The sequence below is a fragment of the Urocampus carinirostris genome, chromosome 7, assembly GCF_059441175.1.
Source record: "Urocampus carinirostris isolate Australia breed hairy pipefish chromosome 7, RoL_Ucar_1.0, whole genome shotgun sequence".
Classification (NCBI taxonomy): Eukaryota; Metazoa; Chordata; class Actinopteri; order Syngnathiformes; family Syngnathidae; genus Urocampus; species Urocampus carinirostris.
Window position 1 is genome coordinate 9223849 of NC_142355.1, and position 13572 is coordinate 9237420.

The 13572-nt window shown below is 40.5% G+C and overlaps 1 protein-coding gene across 1 annotated transcript in view; it reads right to left on the bottom strand.

Moving 5' to 3' along the window:
• Window positions 1–12245, bottom strand: part of hydin (HYDIN axonemal central pair apparatus protein) — a 125134-nt gene extending 112889 nt beyond the window's left edge. Inside the window, exons 1-9 of the mRNA XM_088339667.1 lie at window positions 12049–12245; window positions 11759–11883; window positions 9116–9235; window positions 7886–8020; window positions 7125–7324; window positions 3564–3688; window positions 2385–2574; window positions 2108–2240; window positions 1910–2009 (exon numbers count right to left, since the gene is read on the bottom strand). Coding sequence (XP_088195793.1) covers window positions 1910–2009; window positions 2108–2240; window positions 2385–2574; window positions 3564–3688; window positions 7125–7324; window positions 7886–8020; window positions 9116–9235; window positions 11759–11860 — 1105 coding nt within the window. The 5' untranslated portion in view covers window positions 11861–11883; window positions 12049–12245. The remainder of the gene's footprint in view (window positions 1–1909; window positions 2010–2107; window positions 2241–2384; window positions 2575–3563; window positions 3689–7124; window positions 7325–7885; window positions 8021–9115; window positions 9236–11758; window positions 11884–12048) is intronic.
• Between the last annotated feature and the right edge of the window lie 1327 nt (window positions 12246–13572).

The window sequence follows — 13572 nt, forward strand, 5'->3', positions numbered from 1 at the left end:
TCAGAAATAAGTCCAAAGAGAGGCTCAAAACTGTTAAAATATTGCATTATCAATACAACACAGAGACGTGGATTTTAGACCTGACCAAATTCAAGTCAAGTCATGTTTATTTGTATAGCCCTTAATGACAAGGACTCTCAAACCGCTGCACAGACCACAGACTATTGCAAATTATAGACTATTATTACATCATTTCCTTGATCTGAAACGGCTGAATTAGTGATGTGTCGTTCGTGAACAAACTGGCTATATGAGCCAACTCTTGGAAGTGAAATTCTATATTTTATTCGTGAGAAGTGATTTTGGCATACCCAGGCTCACGCCATGTGGCCAGCAGATTGCACTAGAGGAGGCGGGCGCAGAGGGTGCCATGCCATGCGGGCACGCGACATGTATAGTTTGTCTTTTGTAACAATAAAAAAGACTGTGTAAATATAGACAACCAGCAATGTCAGGTGGATACAAAAAAAAAGGAAGCGAGAGAGATTCTTGGCCCGACCCCAACGAACCAACCAGGCGCAAAATTCGGATTGGGCTTACGTCTAGGCTGTAAGTGGCAGACAAAACCTTATCCCACTTGCAGAAGGCTTGCTCAATTCTGAGTTATATGATAGTTTTCTACAGTATTAAATCAACATAATATACTCTATTTCTTTGTGCAGCTTTTTTCTTCATGTTTAACGGCTGTTGGTGTGATCATCTGGGTGGATTACTGCCCCCTAGCCAGTCATAGTGTGTGAAACCAGCTAACATGCGTTCAGACAGCAACTCAGAATCTGGGTGCTCACTTCAAAGCACAGATATGTATTTGCCAAGAGTCCAGTGTGCTACTAGCCATTATAGACATGGGATGAGACCAGAGTGTAGCCTTCCCATTTGAAAGTCCACAAGCCTGCATTGATTTTGTGGGATTACCAAAATCATGTTTAATTTGCCCATATCAAGACACATGACATGACTTATTCATCCATTCATCCATTATCTGCATTGCTTATCCTCAGTAGGGTCCCGGGGGTGCTGGAGCCCATCCCAGCTGTCTTCGGGCAGTGGGCAGGGGACACCCTAAATTGGCTGCCAGCCAGTCACAGAGACAGACAACTCACTCGCTCATTCACACCTAGGGACAATTTGGACTGGCCAATTAACCTGACATGCACGGTTTTGGAATGTCGGAGGAAACCGGAGTGCCCGGAGGAAACCCACGCAAGCACGGGGAGAACATGCAAACTCCGGACAGGAAGGTTCAATCTCATGACCTCAGAACTGTGCCGCACACGCGCTAACCACTGTGTTGACATGCTGCCCTGTATGATTTATTAGTTTTTCGTATTCAAAAGTTAAATTAAAAATATATGTATATATGGGGGCAGCACGGCGGAGCAGTGGTTAGCGCTTGTGCGGCACAGTTCATGTCATGGGAACCTGTCGTGGGTTCAAATCCAGCTCCAGACTTCCTGTGCGGAGTTTGTATGTTCTCCCCGTGCTTGCGTGGGTTTCCTCCGGGCACTCCGGTTTCCTCCCACGTTCCAAAAACATGCATTTCAGGTGAATTGGCCGGTCCAAATTGTCCCTAGGTGTGAATGAGCGAATGAGTTGTCTGTCCCTGTGTGCCCTGCGATTGGCTGGCAACCAGTTCAGGGTGTCCCCTGCCCACTGCCCGGAGATGGCTGTGATGGGCTCCAATCCCCCCGCGACCCTAATGAGGATAAGCGGTACGGCTAATGAGATGAGATATATATATATGTATGGGAACTGTACAATACCCATATGATTATTCATATTTTAGTTAGTATTGTCCTTTATTATTTTATAGTCCAAATTAAAAGAGTAGCCCGATAATGTTGAGTCGTAGTTGGATTGTTGTGCTTGTTTTGAGCCAGTTTGTTGTGAATTGCAGCTAAAGACTCACCTGTGATGTCACAATATATGCTTTCTTGGTAGACTTTGGCTTTATCAGGCTTGAAAACAACAGTGAAACGTGCTGTAGTATTTGGCCATATTTCACCAAACTGTGCCATGCAAATCAAATTTGGAAAAGCAATTGAGACGTTTGTTAAACAAAATGAATTGGTGAGAGAATGCAAGGGAGGATTTTTTAAACACACACCGATGGTTCTAATGTTATGCATCCTTCCGATAGGGCGAGGACGCCCGTTCGCTGATTAGCTGTGGTGTCTGATTGGGAGGAGGCAAGCGAATCAGAATCCAAAAGGTGAAGCTGGTCAAGCATGGAGTAATCTCTGGAAGGATGAGAGAAAAAGGAAAGGTAATACAAAGAGAATATGATTACTAAGTATAGTAACAGTGGAAAGACATGGTTCCAGGAAGAAAAGTGTGTATTACGGTGTGCCGTGTTGCACTATAGTGTTTGAAAGTATACTCACTGGTTCTCTTCTATCTGGCTTGACCATGTGGTCCAAAAGTATTTTAGCGTAGTGTCACTACTATTAGTTAGGGACACCATATGTGTGTTGGACAAAGAAATGTAGGTATTTTCCAAATGAAGGAAGTCAGGGATAAGATTGAGCTTCAGTTCTTCACAGAGACCACGGAGGCAGATGTATATATTTTCACCTGAGCAGAGGAGCAAGAGTGGGATGTGCTTGAATAAGGGATTGGGTCTCTATTTTGGCACATTTAATATGCATAACACAAGACAGGCAATAAGTTACATAACCCATTGTTTGCTTTATCTAATCTTTAACAACCACATGCTAAATTACCGTATTTTCCGCACTATAAGGCGCACCGGGTTATCGGGCGCACCCCCCAAAAATAGTTTTTGGTCCTATATTTTCCATACATAAAGCGCACCGGATTATAAGGCGCTACAATGGGAACGTCGACAAAACAGTCAGATAGTTCAGTCAAACTTATTACCCCCTTAACACTCCGCAAGCTTGCAAAGAAGCAAATACGTGTCTCACACATGTACAGACACAGTGTCTGTACGATGTCACCGATTACTCAAATGCATCGTTCCACATATTATATCCACATATTCCACATATCCAGATGAGGGAGAGACTGAGAAAGGGCTGAAATGGAAACAATGCAAAGTCAAAGAGTGACTAACTTTTGTATTTCCGGACAGTACATGTGTATTTGAACTTATCCCTAAATTTTGTGTGAGAATAAAGGTAAAGAATCCCTCAAAAATGTTCACTTAATGTCAGATTAAAATCAGCCATCAAGTTAAATAATGTTCATTTTTTTGCGACTTAATATTGATCCATATATAAGGCGCACTGTATTATAAGGCGCATGGTCAGCTTTTGAAAAAAATAAAGGCTTTTAGGTGCGCCTTATAGTGCGGAAAATACGGTAATTGTACATCACCATCTAGTAGTTGAAAATAAATAACTAATAAATGGGTTTGCTTCATTACCGCATAAAAAAATACATATATCTATAGATATAAAAAGGGTCATTTTGTGGGGTACATGGTAAATATCAATTAGAAATAGGCAAACATATTTTGAAATAAATGCTTAGAGATTGGCCTAATCTATAATAATAGTTATGTTATGTTTATTATTTAATACGATTTCCATATATTTTACCAGTGTCGTAATGTAGCAACAGATCTTGACAGTGGTCTCCTGCAACCATGGGATTGAAAGCCACAGTGACTTGCATGCTCTCGCCAATATCGAGCGTCCCAGATGAGGGAGAGACTGAGAAAGGGCTGAAATGGAAACAATGCAAAGTCAAAAAGTGACAAGCTGTTGTATTTCCGAACAGTACATGTGTATTTGAACTTATCCCTCAGTTTGTGTGAGAATAAAGGTAAATAATCCCTCAAAAATGTTCACGTAATGTCAGATTAAAATCTATAGTTCAGCCATCAAGTTAAATAATGTTCAAGTTCTGCAATAAGATATATAAAAGATATAAAACTGCAAGTAATCACAGTAAATTCAAGTTTGCTTGTTTCAAGGTGGTGTGCACAACTTTGAATTTTGCTACTCTCTGCCGCAATCCCCTGGGTTAAAATCACGGTCGCAGCCTCAGTCAGCTCATTCCTCAGGTACTAATGAACGTTTTTTCATCTTTGGGGGGGTTTAGGTGGGCGTTTTGACAGTATTGGAAACAAGACTTTCCTTACTTTTACCATTTGTCACAATCACCCGGATCGGGAACACCTGTGCTCAGGATTTGGCGCCAACAGCCAGGACAGCTGATTGGCGCACCCTGTCCATTTAAATCCTCAGCTTCCGGAAACAAGCTGTCTGATTGTACTATGCTACCTGTTGCCATCTGCTCAGTAAGCCCGTACCTCCGACTCTTTGCCTGCCTCCTGTTTTCTTCTACTTGATCTCCGTTGCCGACCCGTTTCCGGATGTGCCTACAACCTGCCCTGCCCGTCTGACTCCTGATCACTCTTCCGAACACGACGACGCCCTTCTTCTCCAGCCCCGACCAACAACACGACGATTACGCCTGTCCACGACCATTCCCGCTAAGCCTTCACCCGCCTGTCAAGCTTCGTCAATCCGTCAAACAACGGATCGAAGAATCACGTCTTGTCATTCCTTCCTTCCAATAAAAACCAAGAAACGAGTGCAAGTGATCTCAGTTTTCCTTTCGTCTGACACCATTTCCAAGCTATACTGACATAAAAAACCCAAGAGACGGGAATTAAATTACTCTCCACCCCTTGTGGTGCCATCTCACATACATTCAAATGTAAGTTAAGGCCGCCCTGATCATTTTTTTTTAATTTTCTTTTAAAAAGCAGTGTATGTTCAGATCAGCAACTTCACCTAAATAGATCATAAATACACAGTGCTATTTAAAACGTTAAATGAAGTACAGTGGGACATCGCTACTTCGCGCTTCGACGTTCGCGGGTTCAGTGCTTCGCAACCTGTAATAGTTTAAAAAAATATATATAATAATAATAATAATATAAATAATGAAAAATATGACACTAAAATTAGAAATTACATTATTTTACAAAATTTGAAATCAAAATATTCAATTAGAATTAGTAATTGCATCATTTTACAAAATTTGAAAACACAAAAAATGCACGTATTCGCTAAGCGTCACGGCCATCAACGCAAGCTCATTGGCCAGCACTCGCTGAATACTCGACTCCCCATTGGCCCATTCACTACAGTATGCCACGCATATCTCGTACGTATACTGTACAGCACAATACAGTACGCTTCTCGCCGTTACTGTAGCCTTTGTCTTTTAAAGTTTTGTGAAGTCCTCGTGATAGCTCCTAAACGCTCTTCATCCCTTGGTGCAGCTTGTGAACCGAAGAAAAAGCGAAAGATGCTAACAATTACCGAAAAAGTGAGTTTATTGGACAAATTGAAAGCAGGAAATAGCTACGCTAGCGTAGCCCGACAATATCCATTACGCCGCCTCCTGCAGCTTCACCTGCATCGTCTGCGCAGTCATCCGAGGAGCAGTAAAGCTCTTTCTGCCCCTGTGCAGTCATTCATCGCTATTACCTCATCGTACTGCAGAAGTCTTTTTATCAACTACGCATAAAAGAACTTAAAGTAAGAGGTAAGTTAAATTTTGTTTTATTGTTTGATTGTTTAACAAGAATCACTCTCTCTAACCGTATTCCATATGGTGTACTGTATTGTACTGTATACAGGGGGGTGTAATGCAAAGGTTTTATTTTTTTTTAAGGTGTGCCGCTACTTCGCGGATTTTCACTTATCGCGGGTGGTTTTGGTCCCCATTAACCGCGATAACCGAGGTCCCATTGTATATAAGATATACAGAGAGTGTGTAATAATTAAACAACGAATCAAATATTTGGTAAATCCTCCTTTTGCAGGAATAATAGCATCCAAATGTCTCCTATAGCTTCCATTGAGGGTCTGGATTCTGGTTTGAGGTAATTGTAACTTTTTTTTTCTTTTTTTGCAAAACATCTGTTTCAGTCAGGTTTGATGGACAGCCCATTCAAAGCATTACCACGGATTTTCTAGAATTCAGGTTTTGGGACTGAGGTTGTTGCACTTGTTCCTGTGCATGAATGCCTAGTAGAATTTGAGCAAGGTGGTGTATCGATACCGGATACTGGATAAAGATACCGGACAGGACGGGACAGACAGGATCGATAACGGTTACACATGCAAGCTACTGGACAGGACGGGACAGACGGGATTGATACCGAATACTGGATACACGAGCAAGATACCGGACAGGACGGGACAGACTGAATCGATACCAGATACTGGAGCATGATACCGGACAGGACAGGACAGATGGGAACAATACCGGATACTGGATACGCGAACAAGATACCAGACAGGACGGGACAGACTGGATCGATACTGGATATTGGATACAACATTAGGACACCGGATAGGACGGGACAGACAGGATCGATACCGGATACTGGATAAAGGTACTGGACAGGACGGGAAACACGGGATCGATAACAGATACACGTGCAAGATACCGGACAGGACGGGACAGACGGGATTGATACCATATACTGGATACACAAGCAAGATACCGGACAGGACGAGACAGACGGAATCAATACCAGATACTGGATACTGAAGCAAGATACCAGACAGGACGAGACAGAAGGGATCGATACCGGATACTGGATACTGGAGCGAGTAACTGGACAGGACGGGACAGATGGGATCGATACCGGATACTGGATACACAAGCAAGATACCGGAAAGGCAGGACAGACGGGGTCGATACCGGATACACGAGCAGGATAGACAGAGTCAAATTGCAAGTTTTGCAAGTGCAGAGGTTCGTTGATGGACTGACACGGAGTGAATGAGAGCACTGAGTTTAAATAGGAGGGGAGCCAATCTGGCAACGAGCAACAGCTGGCACCAAACGAGCGGGCCCAAGTGAGGGCAATGGGCAACCGTGACATAATTGGCATAGCACTGCTCTGTTATTGTGTACATTTAATTGTCCTTTAAAATGAGCAACAAAGCATTGCAACTTTCAGACATTTTTCATTTCGTTACCTCGCTAGTTTTAAAGTCAGCAGATGGAAGCCACAAAGTATACTGTTCAGCTTTTAGACTGCTACATTGAGTGTAAAGCTATCAATTATTTTGTTTAGATTGCTCATTTAGTCGGATATGATAGCTTCAATACACAAATTTTACTTTCACCTCTGTGTCTGTAGCTTGAAGATAGCTATGCGGTCTCCAAGGTTGCGCACAAGCTGAGTCCTCTGTGTGGAGGCTTTCACAAGGCAGTCGGGTAGATGCAACTCATCCCGGAAGTTCAAGTTGGCTCTTGGGCCAATGGCACGGATCGCCACCTCAAACTGCTCCCGCTCGGTCACAAAAACCAATGTGTGATGGTAGTCCTGTCCAGAAAAGTGAAGGATAAGTATGAAAATTTACAAATGTATTTCAGATGTTTGTGTGTTTTAATCTGTGCATTATTTCCCATTTGTGCACTGGCCAAGTAAACACAGCTTCAAACAATTACCAAGGATCATTATTTTGACTTTGGCAACTTGAACTTCGGAAAATACAGATACTGGCTGAGTTGCACTTTGCATGCGCCAGTAACAATGTTTTTTTTATGTGGGTTTGGTGCACTCTAACACATCGTTTATCGGTTCTGAATATTAACCATGATAACCTAAAAGTTGAAAAAATTGATTTAATATCATTTGTTTCTGTTTTGTTTTTCCAGACCAATAGATTTCAGCCAGAATATGACATCAGCAAGTAGAATTTTTTCTAAGTTACGGACAGCACCTTTAAATTAAGCTAATCTATATGCCAGTGGACATCTTATCTTTACTATATGAATTGTACTATTTTTTCTAGAGAAGAAGGAAAATAATGCACCAAACAAAATTTTATGACACACAGGTTGGGAACACTGAATTATGGTATCTTAATGAAAAAGAAGCCACCTTGTTTTCCTGTGGAGTGAAACAGACTGTAAAGCCCACTGATAGGCCCGCAGCAACTTTAGTTTTTGCCTCCTTTGGACCTTCAACTTGGAAATAAGCGGATTCCTGATGTTCCAGCTTGACATGCCGCGATACCTTGACCGAAAGCAAACACAAATAGGTGCACTGTAAGAGCTGTAAGGCACACTGATTTAAAAGTTGGCACTGGACTATATGGCAATTGAAATTGAAACTACAGTAAGAGCTAAGGTTGCATGAAAATAAATACAATCAAATTAAAATCATTTATTTAATCAAACATAAATTTACATTATGACATCTGGCTTTACCAGCAAATTTTGTTTTAGCAGCAAACAATCAACGTGTTAACCACAATAGGGCCTTCAAAGACCACCATGAATATTTCTCAAAGGCAGAACAGTTGCCGTAAACAGTATCATTTAATAATTCAAACAAGATTACAACATTTTGTCCAAAACATTACTGTAAATAAAAATCTTCATCCAAGTAATCACAATATTTTTTATACTTGTCGACAAATTTTGACCAAAGCAAAAAAAACAAAACAAAAAAAAAAACAACGAAAATGAGCGTTTGAAAGTTCTGTGCTTCTCTTTTGTTTCCTTTTACCAAGAAACAATGAACATGTTAAACACAAGAGAGGACTCCTAGACAACTCTATGTGTCTCAAAAAGGAAGTACAGTTATACACAATTATATAATTATTTAATTGTAACTGTGTATTTCCAATTTTATACAGCGTATTTCACCGGTAAATAAGGCACAAAGAGCTCAAAAGTGTATGCTTCTCCTTACATTTAAGCAGGAAATATGTTTTAAGATGACAAGATAAAGTCAATGGATCTCAATGTTTCATGATAGTTGTCCCACAAAAAAATCATTTGATTCTCCTTTTAAATCTAAGTTTATTTCATCTTAGCTAATGTAAAAATAATGTGCAGGCAACCAGCCCAGGGTGTTTCTTTCCCACTGCCCAAAGTCAGGCGAGCTAGACTCTCGAACCCAACTTTTGAGAGGATAGACAGAAAGAAAATTAATGAAGGAAAAATCAATACATTGCAACAGCATCCCCTCTTGCGAGTGTGCCCCCTCCAGATACCACCAGTAAGTATTCTATAATCTCACCGTTTTGTTTTAATCTGATATAGACAGAAATGATTCATTTTATAGGTTACGTTGGTATTTTAATTGCTAAATTCAACTCCAAACCTTGTCATTGTTGAACAGTTGCAGTGGTAACTTATATGACTGTGCAGGAGTGAAGTTCCGAAAGACTAATTCAGGTGGGTGAGCCTGGAAATTTGATTGTTCGACATCCACGAAGGGCATCTGCAAACACACAAGTGAAATATAGATTGTGTTAGAGGGATGGGGGGGAGGGTGAAACTGTGTAATCGTTCTCCACTTTCACCTTTACACTATTGATCCTGCAGTCACCATTCAATAATTACACAGCAAACAAAATACATGCCACCATTTCGAATAAGAGGGTTGTTGTATCGTGAAAAACAATTTTAACATCGTAAAATACAAATACACAGAAACAATTCAATTTTCTTCAAAACAATGGTGAATACATATAGTGTAGTCATAAAGGCAAAATTGGCTCTTACACTTTTCTCTCCGTGTCAAGACCAGATTTATGAAGACATTTTAGATCCTCAAGTAAGTTTCTATCTATCTATCTATCTATCTATCTATCTATCTATCTATCTATCTATCTATCTATCTATCTATCTATCTATCTATCTATCTATCTATCGATCGATCTATCTATCTATCTACCTTGGTCATATCCCTCAAGAGGGGTGGCCGACAGCAAGACAAACACATACAATAAGAAAGAAAATAAAAGGGAGAAAAATAGCATAAAACACACACACAAAATTTTGGACCATGGCCAACCCAAATGCACAAACACCCAAACAAGTTGAGCACCTCGGCACCTAAGTTGGTCATGCTTTCCTCCCTCCAGATGAAACGGGACACAAGAAAGCGACCATGTCACTCATGTCAGGGTGACACAACACACTCTTTTGTTCAACAGCAGGGCCCGACAGCTTTCACTGGTTTACCCCTGCCGCATCATACAGGTGCCCTGCCCATCCCTTAAAACGCGCCCAAACCTCCCACTATCCTTTCACAACTCGTCTCCACTCATTCCTATCACCAACAATAGCTCTAGCTTTCACTAGATTTAGACCTATTTCTATTTCCTGCAGTGCACTCATAACACCATCCATCCAAGTCAATTGCGGCCTTCCTCTTGGTCTCCTTCCATTGACTTCTCCTCTGTAGACCCTCTTCAACATTTGCTCCTCATCCATCCTCTCCATGTTTCCAAACCAACCAAGTACTCTCTCATCCACACGCTTGCTCAGTTCCACGACTATTCCAGTTCTGTCTCTCACAATTTCCTTTCTCAATCTATCCAATCTTGTCACTCCTAACATACTCCTCAAACACTTCATCTCAAAAACATTTAATTTCCTTCTTAAATCTGCGTTCAGGCTCCAAGTCTCTGCACCATACAACACAGTCGGCACGATCACACTCTCACACAGTCCCCTCTTAACATCCATACTCATACTCTTGTTGCTCATCTCTCTCCTCAGAGCACCCAAAACCTTGCTTCCTTGATTTACTCTGTGCAATACCTCGCACTCCATTCCACCGACTGCAGCCATATCACAACCCAAGTACCTAAAGCTTTCAACTTCTTCCAGCACCTGTCCATGCAACCTTATTTCTAACGCCATGCCCACTCCATTACATGAACACTTCATCACCTTACTCTTCCCAACATTCATATACTGTGTAACTAACTCTATCACATACTCTTCCAAACTCCGTTACCAACCTTCTCAATGTTTCCTCAGAATCAGCCACAAGCGCTGTGTCTTCTGCAAACAACAACTGACTTACCTGTCACACCGTTCCACTGTTATCCATCATCTCTACACCCCTGCCAAATACTTTTGCATTCACCTCTCTCACCACGCCATCCATGTACACATTAAACAGCCATGGTGACATCACACACCCCTGTCTCACACCAGTCAACACAGGGAACCACTCACTTGTCTCACTCCCTACTCTTACACATGCTCTGCTGTTCACATAAAAACTAAGCTTACAAAAGCTTGATTTTGACTTGATTCTGAATACTGACATATGCTTGGACTGCTTATACACTATATAACATTTTATTCTCAAGCACTACTTTGTAAATATGTTTTCCAATTTATCCAGGCATTCTGTTTATATCATTTTTCTCTTTTAATTCTTCATTACGTATTTATTCTGAGGTGTCCTGTCATTCACTGTATTGTTATTCATGATAATAAATGATTAGAAAGGGACGTTTAAGTCAATAAAATGCAACTTGAATGGCTGTATAAACCCATTTATTCCAAAAAAAGATTAATTGCCTCTATCTACCCACCCAACCTTCAATAATTTTGAACACAATGGGTGGTACAAAATGATAAAGCACAACCTAACCATGTGAGGAATGATACATGAGGTAGGCTTACCCACTCTTTTCATCATCAACCTTTAAATATTTATTTACATTACTTGCTAACGTGGTGTATCTCTAACAGAAGTAAAATTATCTTAAAGGAGCCATCGCCTCATTTTTTTTTCAACATATTATTTGCATATTGTGCACTGAATGTTTTTGCACAATACTTTTGAGTGTCAATACAATTTTAATTTTATGTGCCCCTCAAATTAAAAACTTTCATGGATACTGTCATATGGTTGGGAAAGAAAGTGGCAATTGCAATTTGCATTCCGTCAACTTATTTAATTAACAAGCAGTAAACAATTGAAGTAGTTCATTATTACTTTTTGAGGGGTTGACGTTCTTGGCTCGAGTAGCTCGAGGATTCCAGGGGCGTGCATTTCTTTGGCCTCTGTCGGCCGCAGTTTTCTTGACTGCAGCATCATGTTTAAAAGCAAGACGTCACCTGCTAGGGAAGAACAAAGTCTTAAGCTAACACTTATCCTACTGGGTTTACCTCTTTAAAGAAGTGATACAAAACACCAACTTTCTTCTAAATATCAGAATAAATAGTGAGAAAATATTCCCTTAAAATAAATTCAAATGTGATCTGAAATATTTGGGTTTTACTTACTGACAAATGTCTGTCCAACTTCTATGCATGCTAGGCTATAGTGTGTCTATTGTTAGTTATAAACGACATCTCAGTGAATGAAGAAATCGGTCATCAGAATGAAAATTCGCATAAGTTTCAATCATGGTGTATGCCACGAAAACATTTTAAAAAAATATAAAGAGGAACACACAAATTCCACCGACTCTATAGCGCAGACGTCGGGGGTCAGCGTTTGTGTTTTGTTACCATGGTGACAAGCTCGCGACACCGTGCAGTTACACATGTTTCGATTGGGCAGCACCAGGTTGGTTAGGGTTACTTTAACTGGATTACTTTCAATTACTTTTGGATTACTCCAATACCAAATATGCTAATAAAAGACAAAAGGAATTAAATATGAATAAAATGACTAAATGTTGTGCAGGCTTGGGGAGTAACGGAATACATGGAACGGCAAAAATGATGTTGGCAAGCTGTTCGGATTTATTTTCATTTTGTTTAATGACGCAAGTTGATTTGACACGACGCGTCCCCAGCAAAAATAAAGCGTCTAGGACGCAGGGACGTGGGCAAACGAGGACACTGACTTTAAATTATTTAGTACAAATGTAGGTATTATAAAAAAACAAGCAAAGTCTAAAGCCATACCAAACCTTACCACATACCAGCAGGTGGCACTGTTGGACTCATCATTGCAGGACAATTATACAGAAACTATACAACATATTTTAGCAGGAATTACAATAAAACAAAAGTTATTATTACACCCGTTACACATGTAATCGTCACTAATACTTGTACTGTATTACTCATGCATTCATTCTCTAGTCCAGTGTTTTTCAACCATTTTTGAGCCAGGGCAAGTTTTTTACATTGGGAAAATTTTGCGACACACCACAAACTAAAAATGTTATAAAATGACACTGAACGGTATGTTTAGTTACAGTATAATGTATAATACCCCTAGTTTTTACAGCACAGACACTTGACAATGACATAATATTTGCAGAAAATGATTCATAAATGTTTTATTCACCAGCTCAGTAGCCTAGATGGTAGTGTGCCCGCTTTGAGACTGGGAGGTCGCTGGTTCGCGCCTCGGCCGAGTCATACCTAATTGGTATAATGGCGGCGCCCTCTGTTGGCTGCGGCTGCATCGGCTCCCTACAACGGGTCAGGTGTATCGACATTTCGTTCTGTGTACATTGTTACAAAGAATGACAATACAAAGGAAATTATTATTATTATTATTATTATTCAATTTTAAAAAGTGACATTGGATAATTTCTCACAGCACACTAGTCTGTCGCGGCAGTGATTGAAAATCACTGCTCTAGTCAACTATTCAGCATATTCCCAACACCGTAGCAAATCAGGTGAGTTTTACCATCTGGGAGATATTATCCCCTTCCAAATTTAAAGTTGGTTTGGCCCACCACCACTTTTCTATAGTGGTAAAATCAACACAGAAAAGCGTGAATAATATGAGTCAGGTACGATGGAGGGCAGAACGGTGCTAGCCGAAGCTGAATAAGCCAGCAA